The sequence below is a fragment of the Taeniopygia guttata genome, chromosome 9 (genome assembly GCF_048771995.1).
Source record: "Taeniopygia guttata chromosome 9, bTaeGut7.mat, whole genome shotgun sequence".
In the NCBI taxonomy this organism is placed as follows: domain Eukaryota; kingdom Metazoa; phylum Chordata; class Aves; order Passeriformes; family Estrildidae; genus Taeniopygia; species Taeniopygia guttata.
In genome coordinates, this window is record NC_133034.1 from 19,045,332 (window position 1) to 19,067,645 (window position 22,314).

The window sequence follows — 22,314 nt, forward strand, 5'->3', positions numbered from 1 at the left end:
TGAAGTACTTTGCAGGGACAAATCTCTAAAATAACCAATTTGACAACCCCACACTGCGCACTGAGGGTGAAAAACCAATTTTTTTCCCTGTAAAAACTAGGGAATTAGAAAATGGTAAAAAATTTTACTTGTATGACTTTTTCTGAAAATAAGCAGCATAGCAAGTTAAGTGATATCAACGTTTCAAATTTTTGTGACTTCTAAGAAAAGCCTATTAGCTACAAATGACAAACTATTATTTAAATCAGTTTGTCTACTTTTATCTTGATTTCTTAATGAGCTGTTCATTCACAACGGTCAACACACAGAATCTTCCTCTGGCAGGTATTTACTACCACCTTGCCCTTACAGAGCTCAACAAATGTTGATATTTGTTGACAGTTTTTAAACAATACTAGAAATTGGATAATCATTTTTTCTCAATACTGTTTCCTTTGGTTTTAGGAATCTGATACAGCAGAAGCATCAAAACACAGGACTCTTCCCACGATGAAGTTCAATTCTCTTGCTGTCACTTCACAAAATAAAGCCTTAATGAGACTGGGTCAAACACTGCCACACCTCTATAGACTCAAGTGTCTGAATCTGCAAGTTACTTGGCAGCTGCAAACAACCCTTTATTTATGGCAAAATAAAAACTTGACACATGTAAAAGCAAAACAAGCAGTGTCCTTCCACTGCACTCAAAAACACACACACAAAAACCAACCCACAGCCATACGACAGCCAGGCCTAATTTACAGATGACAAACAGGTTCTAACCACAGGTGCTTTAGTTCATGTTCAGCACCAAGTTCAATCCACAAAACAGATTTGTCAGAAATCCTGTCCTTGTGCATGCCTTCAGTCCTTCAAGCAATTAAACTGCAGATAATGGAAATCACTCACCCAGCTCTTAAGGGCATGACCCTCTGCTATGCAATGCAGCAAAGGTCATTCCAAAGTGGTCACAACTTATAATTCTCTTCTGTCATGTTTTTGTATTTGTAGTATTTTTATTCAGAGCTTTTTCATGACAAAGAACTTCTATTTACTGTACTTAACATGAAAGAGTGAAATCAGTACATTTTTAAATAATTTACCTCTCCTTTCATCATTCGAACTTTTGCCAGCCACCAGCCACAAGGTTCTTGGTCATTTGCCCTAGAATACACCTGGAAATGAAAGTAGTAAGAACCACTGAAAGCATATACAAACATAATTCACTTATGTGCAAGTATAATGAAGAAAGAACCACACAACTTCTCTAATTTTCATTAAGACGGAACAGTATTCTACTCCCATCCTTCTTGTACTACAAGGACTGTGAACAGACTTCCCCTGTATAAATCACTGACAATTCAAAGACATTTTTAAAGGAAGATAAAACTTTGGCTAAACACCTCTCTGGGGGCAATTCCTCAGTAAATTCAAACACTGTCTTCAAGCTGCAAGTCCACACATAGAACTAACTCCACAATTCAGATTTCTGTTTTGTCCTTGGCTTACTTGACAAACCAAGAACTACTGAAATGAACCAATCACATGACTACATACTCTGTATTAAAAACACTACCAAGGTAATGCACGACCAGATATAGAACAGAGGACTTCTGAAACCCAGTTTTCTCATCCTTAGGTTTCATTTGCTCCTCATACACTTTCAATAGGTTAAAGTCATTTGCATGCAGACTGAGTTTTACAGTAGTGAGGAAGCAGAAAATAACCCTTTATATCCAACAAAGGCAATGTATTTCAAATAAAGGAATATAAAAACCCAGCACCTATGCAACATTTTTTCTTAGATTAGTTGCCCAAAAGTACGATGGTATCCTCAGGAAAGGAAACTCATTATTTTAAGGACAAGTACAGAAAACCCCCCAGAAGTTAAACTGAATCACTCATGATACTACAATGAACAGGAAACAGAACATGCATATTTTGATTTCTAGATTTAATACATCACTCCTATTAACACCCTCTCTGTAGAATATCGTAATGCACACAAACTCTACCAGACATTTCATCTGGGTTAAAACTCTTGCTATCAGACGATCTTTATTACATCTTCACGTCAATGATTTCCAACACTTTACATTCCAGGTCAAAAAAGAAAACTGCCTACATTTTTTGTCAGAATTAAAACCTGCTCAGCTATTTTACATTTTAGATTTTGAAAAACTTTCCACTGGCAGTTTTGTTGGAAAACTGAAATGCCACCACTCCACTGATGTTCTAATAAACCCATGTGTAGAGACATGCTCCGTTTTAAACCTTCACCTTGGTAATGCCCTGACACCCCTCACCACTGCCTGGAATGGACAAGCAGCTCCAGACCAGGACAGTACATGAGCATCCACTCACCTCCACCTCATCTCCTTCACCAATTTCTTTCTTGATATCAGGGGGTGGTGGTAATCTGACTTCATTGAAGGGCACCTGGCGCTCTGGTTGCCAACTGCAAGTTGAAGAAGCATTACACATTAATTCTCAAATTTTCCTGTTGTGTTCTTAAATTTAGAATTCTGTTTCATTAAAATTCTTTCTTTCCATATAATGAGATCTGCTTTCTTACTGCTAGAAAGCCAACCTTGTAAGTAGAGGAACAACATAATCATGGCAAGACAAAAGTAGTATCTGGGAAGATATTTAACAACAAAATTTTTAAATTAACCGAAAAATTTAACTAATGGCTTTCATAAAACCCCAGTGAAAGACATTGTATGATGTAATTAACATTCCTGCTGCTCAAGCCATAGAGCCCTTATATGGATTTAAGCTCAGCTTTGCAGTCCACTATGGGATTCATCCATTTCTCTACCTCATATTTAACATTTTAACTGCTTACCACCGAAGTTTTATGCATCTTAGGAAAATCTGACTCCACTCTTCAACAAAACTTTCCACCTACAAACCATCTGATGTTCCTCAATGACAGATTCATATCAAAACGTAACTTTAGATCTGCTTATCAATACCAACTATTTCTAGGCATACAAAATAAAGGTTTACTTCCTTATACTGCAAGTCTATTTGTTTTACTATAGTTGGCTGTACAGAAGTATTTTATTTGTAGAAATGTATGTTTCCAGTGCATTTTATGGAGACTACTGGAGCAACTACATCCACTGTGTTCTCCTGAAATTCTTTCCCCTTCTACTCTGTGAATGTCACAGAATGCCATCAGCTGTTCCTCACTCTTAGTCAGAAATCCGACTAAAGACTCTACAAAGGTTGAAATAAAACCAGGAGAATGAAAAATCCCTATTAATTTAGAATATCTGAGGGACTTTTATGGTATCTGTTAAAGCATTGCTACATCCATCCTTTCTGCCCATATGATTCACATCAGACACCAAGAGAATCAGAACCAACCAACTTGTAACAGTAAGGATTACTGCAAGTCACTTGCTTTGCTGACTTTTAATAACCTGCAGACAGAGCAGCCTGTGTTAGTAGAACAAGGCTGAGCATAAGGAGCAAAGGGCACTTCTGCAACTTCCCAGAAGAGAAGATGGATACATTCATATGTTTGCTCTGAAACCACAGCTTACACTCAAGTACCTCATTTAATAAAGATGTTACATATCATACCGTTTTAATCAAGACATTATAATAAACTTTTAATTTTAATTATAGATTGAAAAACAACAAAAATGCATAAAGATTATTACTGAGGTGCTAGAACACATCCGGAGAAGGACAAGGAAGCTGGTGAAGAGTCTGGGGCATAGATGTGATGAGGAGCAGCTGAGGGAGCTGGGGAGGTGGGCTTGGCCTGGAGAAAAGAGCGACTGAGAGGGACCGAGAAAAAACAGTGTCAAGCTGTGCCAAGGAGGTTTAGACTGATAGCAGGAAAAAATTCTTCACTAAAAGGGTGGGCAGACATTAGCACTAACACGAATCTCCATTCCCAGAGGTGCTCCAGGGACACATGGATGCGGCACTTCCATAGTGGTGAACACCATGGTGCAGGGCTTAACAGCTAGACTTGATCACAGAGGATCAAGTGTGAGCCTTTCCAGCCTTGAGGATTCTAGGACATGGATTGCTTTTTTTTTAGGTGGGAAGATATTTCAGTCACAAAATGTTAATTAAATCACATTCTATTTCTGAGAAATGGTGAAAGGAAATGGCAAAAAAACCAAAAATTCAGTTGTTCTTGTTGCAAATATAACCATTACTAATCTCAGGGTTTGGGTTTTTCCTTCCCCTCCCTGCCAGTGGAGGAAGCACACAGTGGAAAAGTGCACAGAAGGCTCAGCTCTCAGAATGTTAGTCCAAGTTTTGGTAGCAAAACTTTCTAAGTCCAGAATTGGAGCACCTCACTGGTGAAATGCAAACCAAGGTGTTTTATGAAATTACTTGTGATGGGACACAAACTATCTACTAAGACAATCTGACAGAACTGATGCCTAAGCTACAAATCACAAAAAAAAAGGAGGTTCTTGTTTCTCACAGCACAGAAGCCTCTCCTTCAATACAGCTGTTTCAAACTCCAATGAGCCTCTACAAAACTGTAGATCCATCAAACTCAAGATCCAATTTTCCACCTAACAGTAATAGACGTTCCCAGGTCCTGAAGCTTCTGCATTTGTTCCTTGCCTCCTCATCCTCAGAAAGTGACTCTAAAAAGAATTAAGGCTACCTGCCCAGAGTCTGAGTGTTGCTATGACCACAAAATCATCATTAGCAGTCTGTGCTGGTGCACTTAACTTTGGGAACCTTACAATAGCTATAGATAAAGATTGGCTAACAATAGCAGAAAATGCGAAGTGACAGTTTACACTGCCTATTGTGGGGTAGATGTGTGTATTTGTTAGTGATTATCACTATCACAACACTGATGCTCTCAGCACAGGACACTCTTGCCAATTTCGGTTCCACTAAAGCCCTTATAAATTTAACTCCATAAAAAGCATACAAATTGATCAGATTTACGTCACAGAATAATTCGACTGCACACACTTCCTGATCAGATCTATTTTTAGTCAACAGAACACTCTACATATGCTGCAGCCCATCCTTTTTAAAACATGGCTGCTGCTGCCAGACTTTCTGTAGAACACATGGATGATATGGATACTAAACACTAGAAATGCGTTTGCCAACAATTCAGCTCCGGCTGTGAGCCCCTGGCACTTCCTTTAGCTTACTTCGTTTCTGACATCAAAGTATGTATTTTAAATGCAAAAAGAAGTAAACTCTTTTCTTTAGAAAGTAATACAGATGTTGAAGATGAAACTCATGATTTGTCACATTTTTTTAGACCATGGATAGAATGAAGGATTTAATTTTTTTTTGTTTGTTGGGTTTTGGGGTGAGAATATGAAAACCTAGGAGACAGTAACAGGTTGCATAACCACCTCAGTGTTACTATAAATTATAGTTGCCACCCCATCTGTCTTCATAAAGGAAGAACTAGAAAGCATAGATTAGAAAGAAACAAACACTGGGTTTTGCAGGGTAAACCCCAGGATTACTTATGTGTCCCCCAAGGATTTCTTCTTACACATGTGTATGTATGTACACACATACACACCTGGGATTATGTCAGCAGGATTATAAATACTGTTTATAAAGACACACTTGCACACTCCCTAGCATTACCTTTATTACCCAGAAATCTTTCTTCAAGAAAGGCTCAAAGACTAATCTACAGGTTAGAGCTGGCAAAGGTTATAACAATTTTCACATCAAAAGATGACACATTTTATAGGATCTCCACCTAGTAACTGGAAGAGAAACAGGAAAGAGGATGTAGCTCACAGAGTATTTGGAATTAGCACTGAAATCTCCCAGGTAATCCAGCGTTATCAGTCAGAACACTGAATAACAGGTACTCATTTGTACTTTACCAACCCATGGATTATCCTTGGCTTGCCACTACAAGTTCCCAGCAGCACTGTTGTGTTTATATATTAAATTAAATGGACCTCATGGATAATTATTTTTCAAGATTTGCTAACAGATCTGCACTCTTTTCCACTCAAAAACAATAGGTCTTTTGACTGGATATATATGTATATTTATCTTCCTAATAGTTAAAAGAAAAAAAATCACCATCAGGATATTTTTACTTTTCTCTGGTTGAGAATTCTGATCAGCATTCCAGACAGGAGACATTTGAGTACTTCGTTATTTCCATCTTTTCCTGCTTTCGTGTAAGAGTATCAAGCCTGTGCCACTGATTCCTGTGTTAATTAAAATTGGCTGTCACACCTATGGACATCACTAAAGATACCAAAGAATGTACAGGACTGTGTAACTGATGAACAGAATTCTGATACAGATTCAAGAAGGCAGCTCATGGAAGCTGAACAGATTAGTGAGCCTGTACTTCTAGAACTGTATCTAATGAAATCTGTTTCCTTTTAAAGGCAAAAAAAAAAAAAAACACCAAAAAAAAACAGCAAAAGCACAAAACTCAAATAACCTAATATTCAAATAATTAAAAAAAATAAAATACTTACTTGTTTTCAAATGCAACTGTGAGGGAGTCCTCATGAACATCTTTGATAAATCCCTAAAACAAAAATATTTTTGTTACAAGAATGCATGTGAAATCAAAAAGACAGCAATTTCAATACAGCCTGAGCCTGAGCTAAAACTACAACTAACACTGAGGTTCCAATCTCAGAAAGCTCCAAAACACACTCCCCCTCTTTACACGAGGTTGCTGGTATTCTTAGCTGGCTATTCCAAGACATGCAGAGCACAGGGACTGCTCAAATCTGACCAGCTCATTTACAACTGAACTCACTACCAAAAGTTTCTTGCTCTACCCACAGGTGTGCACTGGTGTTTTACAGGAACAGAGAGAGATCCAGGCAAAGACAGTTATTCCAATAGCTGTGCACAGCACTATGTGCCTCACTGGTGCTCCTCCCAACACAAACTGAATCCTAAACAACTGTCCCCCCAACAGTCTGGCAGCCAGTTTGAATCACATTTGGCAATAGAGGCTGCCCCACAGCCAGTTATGGTATCATCTTTCAGGTACTAAACTGGGGACTGGATGAGGCCAAATGCCTGTAGGACTTCCCAGGAAAACAAAGAGAATACAACACAACTCCACAATATTTCATGGATTTTTTGTGCTTACATTTAGGGGGCATTCATTATATCAAAAACTTAAAGACAAACATCAATCTCACAGTGTTATACCCAAGTATCTATGCAGAAATTAAGCTGCTACATTTCTTGATTAAGGAGGGTAGGCATGCTGAAAAAAAAATTAAAAGACAAAAAGAACACTATTCCTGCCTTTGCTCCAGCCTGGAATTTGCCCAAACAGAGGTGGTCAAGGAGGACCCTGCAGTTTTAAAGGAGTAAGAAAGCTGCACAGCTATGTTCAGAGAAAGAAGTTCCAGGAAATCTGCTGAATGGATTATATCCATTTAAGAAACTGACAACTGAGGAGGATGAAGAACATAGCAGCTGTGCAAGCACCACTGAGGTATTATGTGTCAGCTCAGGGAAAGATAAATTTTGACACAGTCGATCCCTCCGTGTAATGACGGACAGTAAAGGAGCCCACACTGACAGCTGGCTGCAAAGGGCCTATAAAAACCAATCTCCTTTTACCTGAGCTCATACTCGGCCAATGCTCTGAAAGAATTTGCTAAAAACCTTCTTCCCTGAGCTTCTCTCAAACCCATCTGTCAGCAACACAAAAGACTAGTTCTAGCAGAAAGCACACTGCTCAACAAAGCAGGTCACCAGAAATTATCTTGTTGAACCACCTAGTGTGCTCCTAATAAAATAAACCCTCTCAAAGGCCATCCTGTCACTGCAAGGGAAGGCAGGCAAATCTCCTTTGAAAGGTGAGCAAGTGAAACAGTTAAGAGCAAAATACAACCAGAATCAGGGACTTTCAGTTTCAAGAAACTGGATGGGAGTATAAAGTTATGTCTGTTTAAAGATGCAAAGAGCATAAAAAATTTTACTGCCTAAAGCATGTATAAGCCAGCAGCAGAGATAAAGCAGAACTTCTACCAAATTTATGCTACCAGCAGTTCCCTTCAAATGTACCCCAGCACAGTGACAAATGAACACGACATACAGTGCAGGAAATAGGAGTTTCTCTACTACAATTTATCCAAATTCTACACAGGGACAAAACACCGAAGTCACAGCACTTAGAACCAACTTCATGCAGTCCAGCGTTCTGCTACGTGACAACTTACCAACAGACAGGAGTATTTACAGGGAGAGATTAACTCCCTACTGGAGACAGCCATTTATCTGCATTCCAAGAGTCTGTGATTCAATACTAGCCTCTGCATTTTGTAGCTGAACCTGGTCTTCTATTCCTGTTGTATTCTCACAGTATTCAATGTGTTTCTAAGGTAAGCCTATAGTAGCTAAAAATTTATTCTGCAGAACTGAATTCAATTCTTTCCTTTGCTGAAAAGCACAACTTCAGAATCAAGTGAGATTCCAATTCAGGTATCATGAAACATCTGATAAACATTCAGAACTTAATGCTCTGTAGAGTTAAGAAAGTCATGAATCCACTGACTACAGATTCCACTAGTAAGACAAAAGAAGTGCAATAAAGGATTCCAACTGCACTGACTTTTGAGGATTTAAGACAATTAGCACATTACCAGGTGAAGTGTGGGTTTCTGTGTAAGGTACAGACAGGTTTAATAGTCACAACCAATTTTCAAGCTACGGTCCACTGAAGAATGCCAAAGCTGGAGTGGAACAGTAATACAGAGATACAGCTCTCAGCAGACCAACAGCTGACACTGCACAAACGTCAGCTGCATAGGGACAATTTTTAATAAATCCAAAGTACAAATTCCAACAAAGAGTCTGTACATTTTACAACACCATGTGGGTTTCAGGAACTCCTTCACGGAAGGAAGTCTTTCAGTTCAAAGTGTGCACACTGCTTTTCCCTCCCACAGGAGAATGTAATGCAGACTCGCTGCTGGCAGACATGTAGGCAGCAACTGCCTTGGAATTACCTGCACAGCTTCTTCACTTGGTATTCCCAAACTTTCACTCCCTAGTATAATCAAGCATAACATCTAAAGTACGCACTTCAGGTCACAAATGCACACATGTAAAATATCAAATAAAATTACATAACTTTTAGATATTTTTATTGTTGTAAGGCCTGAAAAAATTCTGATTAGAGTCTATCTATATACATTTACTTCTGACTATTATCAATTTCTCTACAGCTGTGTGGATGAGATCATATTAACAGCAACTGAACTATAGCAGTCTATGAGGTATTATGGACTGTATGGTCCATTTGTAATAAAACTAGAAATAATGAGAATACAGTATGGCTTTCCAGTAGTTTCCTAAGAAATTATTTCATTACTGTCAAGTAGGATGTCAAAAGTACCATTAGAACATTTTCTAGAAGCAAAACTTCCCGAGTACGACTTTCGTACGGCATTCAACCCTGCCTAGACACGTTATCAGCTGTCACTTACAACTTCCAGATAAAACCAGAAAGAGATTTCATGCATGTCAGGATGAGATTTAGCGCAGTTTTTAAAGAAGTCTCCATAGAGCCTATGATAATTCAATTTAAAAAAAAAGGTTTTACAACAAAACCTGTGACATTAGGGTATTTTGGCATTTCACAATACAAAACTGACTTTATAGTAAATCCTACAAATTCCCAAGGATTCTTCCAGAAGAGGCATGATGAACATAAACCAGAAACCTAAATAACCTGGTTTTAAATTAGGGAGTTTTGAAAGAGTTCTTTTATTTGTTAGGTAACCTATATAAATAGATTTGCACTAGTCATGCCTGATACTGTGTCAAAAACATTCTTTACTAAATTAAGTAACAATCCATCACCTTAACTTTTGCTCTCATGAACAATGTACTCTGTTACTTAAATTTAACTTAGCAGTGTTGCCTAAGATAATGTGAGTTTCTAAGTTTGAAGAGTTCTACGTTCCTAACGCATCATTCCTTGTACCTCTGGCAGAGCTAACAGGAGACCACCAAACACATCATCAATAAACACAGTGGCATCAAAAAGAGTGAGGAATTGCAGTATCAGCAAGTGAGCTTCCACATAACCTTTATGTGTGTTTTATACTACACACAAATCTGCAGAGGGCAAGAGGGGAAGAAAAACTGACATGCCTTCATCTTGCCAGACCTCCGCCTCAGCCTCGGGTGTCAGTCACTCGTGTGTGCCACGAGCTGGATCCCTGGCAGTCCATGTATGCCCTGGCTGGAGCAGCAGCACTCTGTACTGTACTACGGGCTATTAATGTCCTGCTGCCTCCACAGGCTGGCTCAGACCTGTCTCTGCCACTCACTTGGCAGGAGCCGAGCTCCCACCAGCAGCACCTGCACAGGGTGGGGGTGGCAGACCAGGGGATCTAACCTGGGGCTGGGCAGGGTGTGCAGGGTGCACAACAGGGCAGGAAACTCTCTACCAATCACCTGCACCAAAACCACTGCAGCTGAGACTTCCTCATTTCATAACAGACACCCACATGCACTCTTTCCCTTTTACCTGGGCTTTGCCCATGGATTTAGGATTAGGATCTGCTGATAACATAAACGGATCAAGACTTACTGAAGTGCCCTTACAGTGAACTGTATGTCTGTGTGTGTATACATGCACACACACAACTTTTTTTTTTTTTAATCGATTTCTAGGCAAAGTCACAAAATCTGTAAAACAGGCAGACACAATTCAAGTTCCTTCCATATACTACTTTCTGTAAGTTTTTCTGACCCCCAAGTAGGATGATCCAATGTAAAAACGAGGCACTGTTAATTTAGTTGTAAACTTTTTTTCCAGGGACAGTCACTGTGTTGGCCTTTGAGCCACACATACCTGCACACTAAAACTGTATTAATATCACCTTGCCCACTGCTGAGCCAATGCCTAACAGCAAACACTCTGGCATCTGGTACCAGGGACTGTCTCTGAACCAGTGACATAAAGGTCAAGCAGCCTATATCCAATTACCAAGCCTTTCACTCCTTTTCAGATGCAAGAACCCTTGGTACTTCTAACTAATACTGAAACACAATTGTTTCGTGCAACAAATACATGAAAAAATTATTGCTAAAGGATGTATCTCATGCTGAGCCCCCAAAGGAAAAAAAAAAAAGAAAATAAAGCAAACAAAAGAAACTTGTAAATACACAAACCACTTGACAAGAAAGACTGAACTTGGTATTACTTTCAATATTAGTGATCAGCCGCACCTGTTTATACAAGGAAATGACAGAAGCAAGCAGCTGTGGCTTACTGAAAACCAGAAACACTACAAGCGGATATCAGGAAAGAAAAATATCCTGAACTATCACATCAGTTTTAGCAAGCACAGTTTAATTTATGACATTCCTGCTTATTTCCATCTTCAATCAAAACTACATGTAAATTCAAGGGTTGTTCTGACAGTTGTGTAAGAGCCTCAGCACTGAATTTGTCTCAATGACTCATTTCTTACACCAGGTTCTTCATATGCATCCTCCAAAGGACAAAACTTCTGGAAGACACTCTCCACTGACCATGTACCACAAAAATCAATAACCACTCCCTCTGGCATCTCCCTTCCATCAGCCTAAAAGGCTCAAGCAAACAGCTCACCAACAGCAACAACTACAGCTACTTCTTGCAAGACTGCACAACTTTCAACTGATCAGGAACACCTTTAAAATGTCTAATATTCCCCACCCATATAGACGTAGGGCTAGATGTAATTAAAAGTGCTGACAATTATAACACAGTTAAAATCTTTAAAGAAAAAAACCAAAGGTCATTCCAGTTACAGTTTCCTGGTGTAGTAATTGGGTATGAACAGTGTGTAAGCTACACTCCTAATGACAATTTCCTACTTTAATAACCATCAAGCTAAAAACCACTTGGAGCAACTCAAGTTGTTTGCAAAGCCACTAAATTAAAAATGGTAAGAAAAAAATTTAAAATAATTGTATTTTGATTGATGCATAAACCTTCACTCCCACAGAGTTGCTCATCAAGCTTTGGCTCTACATGTGGAGTAATGGTGTGTACTTGTCATTCATCATTTTTTCCCCTTAGTAATATTTTGGCTTGTGTCTGCCTTGAGGCCAATGCCAACTCCTGCTACCAGCATTTTGCTTAGTCCTGTTAGCAGAACAACTGCACCTCTTGAAAGAGGAACAGGCTAACAAAGAAATACTTCAGAACCTGTAAATTAAGGGTTGAGCTCCATTTTAATTCATAGGGTTTTTTCCCCTTGCATAAACAGCTTCTAGTGTAGAACTTAAAGAACACAAGGGCCTGCAGCACAACAGAACCCATTTGCCAGCACAGCCAAGTCCCCACAAGGAAGAACACAATGGATCTTCCAGAATTTTGAAATGACATTGAAAGGCTCAGTCAGAAGAATTGATCTGATGCTCAATTTATGTACCTTCATCTTACTGGCAAACCTAATTCAGGGATGCTGACATGGGAAATCATGAATAATGTGCATCAGCAGGGCTCTTAATCTGCATACAAGTGAGCTGATGGAGATGCTGAGTAAAACTGAAGGTTTTTGTCTTGTTCTTCCAAGACCCTCCACAACCAGCAGGTCCAGAGGAAAAGGCACAAATAGGTAATTTCTGTATGAATGTCAGGAAACTTTTTTTCCTACTGTGAGAGTGACTAAGCAGAAGCACAGGTTGTTTGTGAAGTTGTAGAGTTTCCATCTTCAGAGATACTCAAAATATACCAGAGACACCAGGTGAACTCCCAGAGTATCTGCCAGCCCCAGCCATTGATTCTGTCATTTACTTCATCATCTTCATGACAGTGAACATCATCCTGAAAACACTGCAGGCAGGCCAAGACAAGGCTCTCTTCAACACATTCAGAAACCAAAGAAATCTCTTCCACTCTCTTCAACACATTCAGAAACCAAAGAAATCCAGGCATTTTTGACCATTCCATACATTAAAAAAGTCTATTCTAATGTCTCCAAGACAAAAACTTTCCTGCCATCTAGTTCTCACCTAGAAAGCATTAACTTTTCTACCCTCAGGAAGCCCTCATAGCACATTTAATATATGCAAACCCATAATCAGTAGTCTTCAGCAACCCTGTCTGCTCTCTCCTGTTCCACAGCACAAGCCCCCCCATTTTTCAGAAGCCCAGAACCATTTCAAGCCCCATCAGTGCCATCTGATCTCCAAAGACAATGGGTGCTCAAAATTATGATATATGCAAAGTCTTCCAAGCTGCAGGAAGTGGCTAAACACTGGCTCTGCTGTGTAATGGTTGAGAACCTGGCCTAAAATATACAGTAAATGCTGTCCTGTTTTCCAGATTATATTATTTCTTTAAAGCAAATGGAAAAAAAAAAAAGAAACCACAAATTAGTTTGGTGACTTAGCTACATAAGTTTAAAATTAGATCATACTATGCACTTATAATTTTTTAAATTACCTTGGGATTTACCATAACTGCCCACTGATACATGAAAACTCAAAATGCTTTTTGTGATGAATGAATTTTAATAAAGAATATTAATTTTCCATACTAATGTATTGCAACTATAGTGTATACATATCATGTATGGTCTTCCTGCACTTAGGAAGAATCCCCTGTTAAAACTGAAGAGCAATTATTAGTGGAACTAAAGAAAATTTATAATAAAGAGTACCATTTACCATGGTCATACCTCTAGTAAGTCCTGAAAACCCACTAGAATGCTCCAACGCATTTAACCACTACATTTCTTCTACTGCAGCTAAGCTGCAGATCATAGAAACAACTCCTTAAAAGAAAATCTCTCATGATATTGTTTATGTAATGATTTTGGTTTTTTCTCTCTGTTGACACAGCAGGATCTTTCTGATCTCATTTACCTGGGGTTATGCTGTGCTAATTAATCCAAATTCAAGCTGTTCTAAAGGCAAACCTCAAATCTCATCCCATCTTACAAATTCTGCTTTTTCTCTTCCAAAAACTTTTGCCACGTTCCATGGAGTGTCACACAGGTTAGAAAAGATGAGCCTCTTGTCATTATCGTGCAATGATCAGAGCTACCGGTGCCCAAAATAGGACACTTCCTAAAAGAGACTGACACACCTCTTTGCTTTAGGTCACTTTAAACAGCAAGTGACCTAGGAGTGTTACCTAGTTCCAAAAGAAATGCAAAACCTTGCCTTCCTCAAGAGTAAAGATTCACAAAATGGAGTCACTGACATACACACTTCACTGCATTTAGCTCACAAGAATAATTTTTAAAATTGTGTTTGTTTGAATGTTTTGGTTCAGGTCTGGGTCTTTATGGGGGTTGTTTTTTTCCCTCCTCCACATTAACAGTGAATTACTCTGAGTTGGGATTTTGATCACTGTGCATCCAATCATTCTAACCTGCTTTCATCCACTATCTTCATCATTGGACTTCATTCCCACTTCACTGATCTCAAAGTCATGATGCCATTTTTAATTAAAACTTCTGCTTTTTTAAGTCACTGTTCACAGGGCTAAAACACATGATGGTGCTAATCCAAGGCTGATAATTCATTCTGATTTGAGAGATGTCATCCTTACAGATTTTAAATCAGGCTTATTGTAGCAAATTCTGTGCACACAGATCCCTTCAGTCCAAAACTTCAGCACACCTCATATTCCCACGTGTCTGACATTCCTTTTAAGCAGAAGAGCAACTGATTCATCATTTGGAAAGTTGTCCAAGATCACAAGGTATAAAATGGAAACCTAAGAAAAGTGTTTCCAAATTCTGGGCTTTTTAATGCTCAGGGGGGTAAAAAAAATCAATTGTATTTAGGAGCATCCTGTTCTGGACACAAATGATTCTGATATGGGTTTCTGTGTGATACTTCAGGTTCAACAAAAAAATGATCCACTGTATAAAATTTATTATCTACTCCTTTTGGTAAAAAATTCAGAGGGTTCCCTACTAGGGGTGCAGTTTATGCCACTGCATTCTTTCCTCATAAGGGTATCTCCCATCTGTCTTGGCCAGCTGAAAGAACTAACTCCTGAAGTCAGCTGGTTACAATCCCTTACACCCAACTGCCTCTACATACTGTACAGTCACCACATGATTCCCAAGCCAAATCCACAGCTGCACACAGGAAATTCTGACGGGGGAAGGGGGAATCGAAAGGGCCAGCCCCACACCAAGTGCAGTATTGCCTGTGCAATGCCACACTGTGCGTGTAGCTAGGCACAATAGCTACAGAGAGTCCCGAGATTAAATCCTCCCAGAACACAGCCACGCTGCTTGCTCACAATACTGGCTGGAATCAGCCCTTCTGGAGAGGAAGACAGGAGCCTAGTGCCATAAAAAGAGCTAGGATTCTTAAACATCTGAAGCCAGGCTTAGGGGAAAATGACTGACAGGCAACAGCTGAGAGTATTCTGCATTGATCCTGTACCATCCTGACATTCCAGGGAGGGTGATGGTGAAGGAAGATTTCTGAAGGCATAAATAAACTCGAAATCCTTAAAAAAATTATTTTAAATCTTTTAAAATCATTATTATCGCCCCGGTTCACCCCAACCCACCCAAAATCCCTTTCATCTTCCAACACCAATCCCCCCACACGCCCACCCACCCTTCCCGAAAGGAAGGCTCAGGGAATCCCCGCGCCGCGCATCTGCTCCCGCGGCCCCGCCAGCGCTCTGCCTTCCCCACACACGAACCTCCCTGCGCGCAGCCCTCACCAGCCTCGTCACCGCCGCCCCCCCGCCGCCGCCGCCGCCGCCCCGCTCCATCCCCGCGGCCCCGGCCCCGCACCCCCCGCACCTTCCCCGCTCAGCGTCCCCTCCCCCGCGGCCCTTCGGCCCCGGCCCCGCCGGGCGCGGAGCCGCCCGCGCCACCCCCGCCGCCGGTACCTTGTAGAAGGCCCCGTTGGAGCCGCGCACTTCCACCGTCAGCTCCTCCATGTTGGGGCCGCAAAGGACGCCGGGACGAGCTTCTAGAAACTGTCACCGCGGGGGGAGCGCGGCGCCCGCCCCTCCGCCCCCGCCGGGCCGCGCCTCCGGCCCCGCCCGCTCCCCCGGCCGGCCCGGCACCGCCGGAGCGGGGCGGGGCGGGGCGTGCACGGCTCCCGCCGCCGGCCGAGCGGGGCTATCCCTGCGGGAAAGGCTCCCGGGAAGGGCTCCCCGCCGTTATCTCCCCACCCGCCGCCGCGGGGCTGAGGGGGCCGCGTGAGGGGACAATGCGGGGCGGGCGCGGAGCGGGGCGGGCGCGCTGCGCAGTGAGCGCCGCTCGAAAGGCCGCGCCCGAGGGGCACCTTGGGCTGCCGAGCCGCCGCCCGGGGCGGGTAAGATGGTGGTGCCCGACATCGGCGCCCGGCTCGGCTTTGTCCCTCACCGCCCTGCCCCGCCCTGCTCACACCCCGCCCGGGCTGCCCTGCCCGCCTGCCCCGTGCGCTGCTGCCGACAGAAACAATAAAAAATAAAAGCTGCCTGTGATGTGTTTTGTGCGCTAGATGCTCGCATAAGCTTAGTCACGCAGAGCCTGATGAACGGCCTGTACCTATGTCAAATCCGTGTGTTTTTGCAATTGCTGTAAATATAGAACCATAGAATCATTTGGGTTGGAAGAGGCCTTTAAGATAATGAAATTCAACCATTAACTCAGCGCTACACTGTAACCCCTAAACCACATCACCCAGCGCCACATACGAGTACCACTTAAACACCTCCAGGGATGGTGACCACCTCCTTGGACCACCACTCCAATGCTTGACTACCCTAACCATGACACTTTTTTCTGGTATCTAATCTGAATCTCAGCCTAAGGCCATTTCAATAGCAATGCTTTCAAATGCTCCTGCTCATCTTTCCCATTGGGCATCAGACTCAAATGGCCAAGAGTCCATGATAATATTTTATCTATCAGATGTTTTCATTTTTAGTTTCTTCATGTTAATCATGCTTTTGTGCCAGTTGTAACCATGTCTGTCGGATGGGCAAGGATTTTGGACAAAAAAGGCCAAAAAGTTTTGAGAAATCTGGCTATTGGGTGAGGAGGTGCAAATGCTCAAAAGGGTCAAAGAATGTTGGGTGGTGGCACCTGGGGCCATGGTTTGGTGCTGAACAAGGCAGTGATGTGTTGATGGCTGGACCTGATGATCTTGGAGGTCTTTTCCAACCTCAGTGTTTCTATGGTTCTGTGATCCTGATGTGCCATAACTGAAGGAAAGATATGGGTCCAACAGCATGAATGTTTTTTCCCATGCTGTGTGCATGAATATTCCTAATCTTGAGTAATATTCCACATAAATTTTGGAGAGTACCTTTTACTCTAAATTTTGTTCTAATCTTTATAAATTACCTACAATTTATTCTGTGTGTGGTGCCAAGGCCACACATGGGCAAGAGAGCCCTTCTGAAGAAAAGTACCTCCTTTCCTGGCAGCAGAGGCCACTCAGGATTTTCCAGGATAAAGGAACCAGATAATATGAAGCAAACCATTGTGCTATAAAATTCTATGCCAAAAGTTTTCATTGCCCCAAGATTGAATAGACTGAGGTTCATTTATTTGGCTACCAAGACAGAGTCTCAATGTCAACTACTAAAAAATGGTGTCTGGGGTTAAAAAAAAAAAAAAAAAACCACCAAAAATAAATTATGCATGAGCTGCTGTCCTTAGGGAAAAAAAAAAAAAATTACGTGGTAAAAAAAAAAAAAAATTATTCCAGAACAGTGCGAGGTGTCTGGGTGTCCACATTTGCAGAACTGGGGGACAGTTCTGGGCCTTAGTGATAATGAGGACTGGCTTGAGCAAATGCAATCTGCATCTGAATTTGCCTGATAAAGTTTGTTTTTCTGGAAGTGTGAGGATGATAGTGGTTAAAGGGACAGGGTTGTTTACATGTTAATTTTGAGGCAGACTGCTGTGCCTGGGTTAAATGGGGGTAGAAAAAGGCTTTAGTAAGTTGTGGGCCATAATAATTTGCAGCACATCAGCCAGAAGGTAGATGATGAATCTGTTCTAAGTTTAGTTTTCACTGAATGTAAATTATGAGTGACTACTAAATTAAATTGCTTTAAACATTGCTGAAATAAGAAAAGGGAGGATCCAGATTCATGAACTCAAGAATTCCTCTGATAACAGCAGCTTTTTTTTTTTCATGAGACTTTGTAAGCTTTCATTTTCGTTTCATTTTTTTGTTTCATTTTGCAACACCCACAGTGAAACCGCCACTTTCATTTCCTAGAGCTGATGTGGTCCAGGAGATATTTTGGGTAACTCTGGTTGAACCATTCTCTGTCCTCTCTGAAAACTCCACAGCTCAGGAGGCAAAGCAAACTGCATCATGCCAGAAGGACACTAAGTCAGAAGTTGCAGGATCCTGGTCCTGTGGGCCCTTGGTTGGAAAGAGCAGAAGCAGGATTCCCTTATTTGAGTGAGCAAAATGAAGGGTGGAGATTAAGCACTGAAGGATTAGGATGTTGTCTTCAAATACATCAAGGCACACAGAGGGGATAATGATCCATGAGAGACTGAGGCTGTAAAAGACAGAAACATTACTAGCAAAAGGCATTCCCAAAAGGTATAGACTGATCATTAATCGACTTAGTCTGGAAAGAATTTTACAATGGGAGGTTGAAGAAATTTCAGGAACAGCCTTTCAGAATGAATTAATGAAAATTAGTAACTCCTGCCTACTTTATTTAGGATGGGAAAAGCATTTATGATGGTGCTATAGCATGAGCAATATAAACCAAACTTTCAAGAGAGAAAATTTTGCAGGCATTGATTTCAACAAATAAACAATCAACCCACACTACTATCCTTCCAAATGCCATTTTCTAAAATTCAGGATGTGGACAGACTAGAAAGGGTACAGGAAAAAACCATAAACCATTGAAAATGTAACTCACGGTGAAACAATATCATAGCAGTTTTCATATTTTGAAATAGTGACTTTTTGTCCAAAATCTGCTATTATCCAGGTAAGAAAAATATACAGGCCTTTTTAGGTTCCTATCACAATCAATTTCTGAATCAATATTGCATATACTGTAGTTCATACAAGAATTTATGGAATCATCTGTGTAACTGGAGGTCACAATGGAATTGCCACTCAGGGACCTTCTGACATAAGACTCTGTTAATGTTAACTCAGCCAAAAGTGGAAAAATTTTAGCTATTTTCAAAGTCTTGGGCAAGAGTGAAATCAACACAAATCAACAACATAACTGTTTAGTATAGTGGTCTCTTAAAGTAAGATTAGTTGTGAAAAAATGCACACATTGATATTCCTCTTATGCTACTAGTAATCTGAAAATCTGTTTGAAAAAAATGTTGTAGTTTTAAACTATCAGTTATTTTGCTGCCAAATAACTTGAGTGCCTTTTCTGATACAGAAAAAGGGGCATTTCTCTGTTTTTCTGAGCACATTTCCTACCTTTCAGTAAAATAAAAACCCAGAACCATCCTATCTTAGGATATTTTGTTTAAAAATATAGGCAAAACCTAAGGTCAGTTAAATTCAGACTTGTGCTCTCACTTACAATGTAACAACCTGGGTCTTAGATTCCATTCAGTGAAGGGAAGTGCTGACACTTAGCAACTCATGCCATAAAAATCAAAATAATGATAAAAAATTAATCTAGCTTCACCTTTAAGTGGGTAAAAACCTTTTTGGTTCCATTGCTCATTCTGAAATTTTGGCAGAAGGCTGATGACTATGAGAGGCATCCATCCACAGACTTCCAACCTTAGCAGAAACAGGGAGCATGCTCTGTAAATTATTATGCATCATTAATTCTTAATGGAGACAAACAACACAGGTAGATATCTGAAAGATATAAGATCATATTGGCCTTATGTCTTACCAAATGACAAAACCACATTCCAACTCAGCAAAACTCTTGGAGGAGTTATTTTCTTACCTGCTCCCAAGTTTGCTTATTTTTTATGTATCTTTTCTTTGTTCTACAAATTGTACTTGGGTGGCAGAAAGAAGTCTGTGCAACTTGTAAAATTACTTCCAGTAAACCTGTGCAAGTAGAACAGAGGATCTGATATCTTGTGGTAGAACACTGGTATTAAAACATATGGCCTTGATACATATCATCCTGTTGGGCTTGATAAAGGGCCTGTAGTTGTAGAAAACTCCTTTAGAAAAGCTTGTGTTTTGATTTGATTTGTTTTGTTTTATACTTCCCTGTGATTTTTGCCCTGTTTGAATATTGAGCTGCAGAAGGGTCTCTACCATTTTCCATTGGCCTTTCACAACTGCATTCCTGACCTTTTCCAGTGAATGAATTTTTGTCTGGAGGTTTGCTGAACCCCCCATCCGTGTCCAGCCACATCTGCAAGTGCTGTAAGCAGACACCACTTCTGAAAATAGGACCCACAAAAGGTGTTGCTAAGTGAGGGTATGTAAAAACATTTTTGTGCAGTTCAGTTTTAAGCCCTCTGTCTGGTATGGAAATTGGAGAAAGAATAAATCATAGGTGTTCCTATTATTGTAAATGAACTTCTGTAATCATTTACCTTTAAAGGGAAAAACTTTGGGACCCAATTTATTTTTTTGTGTATTATAGCTGATAGCACTCACATTTATCACATTTGTCTAGATAAAATGCATTTAAAATGATTTGCAGGTTTAGGGTTAAAAATCTATATTTAGAAGGATAAAAAGTGTTAAGAATTCACAGAATGCAGTAGGTATTGTATTCTACTTCCTCTTACTGCAGTCTAAAAAAGAATAAGTCACTGAGCTTATTAAATTATATAAGGAAGGCATCAAGAACCAATATTAAAAATGGTTTCGATTACAGTCTGTTTTTATGCTGAAGTAATGATGAGCAATATCATTCAGGTTTAATTTGTTCAAAGTCCACAAGATATTGTGCATAGTCAGAAAAAGAAAAATATACATCCAGGCAACAGACTACTATGTGAAAGTAATTTCATGCTGAATGACAACGCATGAACCTTTTTTTTCACACTGGTGAATTTCTGCCTTACCCTTGCTTTATTGGTCTTCCCATTTTTGTCAGTAGCAGCACAGAGTGCTGCAAAGTAAGGAAAATAAAGTGAAAAGTTTTATGTCATTCTAAAAGCAACAAGAAGCACTAGACAATGCCTGCTGTAAACTCAATATTCATCCTAGCACTGTGCAAAGAAACTGCAGAATCATTTCACTGAAATTTTAATGAACTCCAACGAGAACACTGCTGTTTAATCGACTCTGTGCAATGAGTGGGAGCTCATCCACGCAAAATCCAACTTTTCACAGGGTTGGCTTGGTTTGCTAATTTTCATTTTCACTTTGCATCTTCCTCTTCTGAATGCTGTGTGGGTGCAGCTGGTCCAAACTAACCTTGTGCCTGATTTTGTTCCAAGCCAGGAAGTAAATGCAGTGAGCTCCAGAGGGACCTTGGTACTCCTCTGCAGTTGTGGTGATGTGCTGGTGTGGGAAAACCTGCCATAGAATTAACTTCAGGTGTCCAAGCACAGAAGTTCTTGTCTACAAGTGTTAGGAGTTATATTCTTTCAATCACTCTTGCCACCCACAAAACCCCGAATAATTTCTGTCTTCTGAATACTTTCAGTGGAAACCAGGAGAGGAAAGTAATGTTTTTCTTTATAACTGATCCACTTTTGGTTCTTGTTTGGTTCTCAGGCAAGTCCAGACTACCTTTGTTTTTACTTGAAACCTGGGTCAACTTTTAGTGTCAGTGTCACGTAAAGAGATATTTGCATTTCTAGTGTGGGACTGGACCCAGAGCAGGGTTTCAGGTAATGTAGGTTTATGTGATATGAGTTGCAATCACCAAAGTGTGTAGGTTCTCCATATTTGTATTTCATTTCTTAAATTCAGGGCCTGGTCTAAAGAAGAGGCAATGAAGCCCTGAGCAAAATTTGTGAGCCAGGGTGGACAGTGGGCATGTTGCTTCCATAAATACATGATCTGAGGTACAGAAATTTAGTGCTGCAGGGCATGAAAACACAAAACATTAGCACTTAAACAAAGGTGTACCTGAAGTAGCAAAGGGATGTACATCAATCTCAATGAAGAAATGCAGTTTGGAAGAGAGAGGAGAGAAGTCAGAAGTAGGAAGAAGTTAGCAATGCATCTGTGTGAAACTCGGCAAACAAACTGAAAAACTCATATATATTCCTGGAGGATTACCTGATATAATCTAAAGCACAAAATTATTCATTTCAAAAGGAGATCAGTTGTTATGTTAAGGCACTCTGCAGTTGAGAGTTCTGAAATTTTTGAAGGCTCTGATACAGCAAAGTACTTAGACAGCTGTTTTATTTAGCATCTAAATGGAAAGGATATAAGAATGACTTAATAGTTGGCTTACTCTGTGCTCTTCCGGAAAGGAAGGAGTTGAGAAGAAAGTTTTCT

At 40.4% G+C, this 22,314-nt stretch overlaps 1 protein-coding gene across 2 annotated transcripts in view; it reads right to left on the reverse strand.

The window, feature by feature from the left end:
* Window positions 1-15,976, reverse strand: part of FXR1 (FMR1 autosomal homolog 1) — a 33,679-nt gene extending 17,703 nt beyond the window's left edge. For both annotated transcript variants that reach the window (XM_030280697.4, XM_030280695.4), the window contains exons 1-4: window positions 15,824-15,976; window positions 6,453-6,505; window positions 2,344-2,437; window positions 1,083-1,154 (exon numbers count right to left, since the gene is read on the reverse strand). In XM_030280697.4, coding sequence (XP_030136557.1) covers window positions 1,083-1,154; window positions 2,344-2,437; window positions 6,453-6,505; window positions 15,824-15,874 — 270 coding nt within the window. In that variant the 5' untranslated portion in view covers window positions 15,875-15,976. The remainder of the gene's footprint in view (window positions 1-1,082; window positions 1,155-2,343; window positions 2,438-6,452; window positions 6,506-15,823) is intronic.
* Between the last annotated feature and the right edge of the window lie 6,338 nt (window positions 15,977-22,314).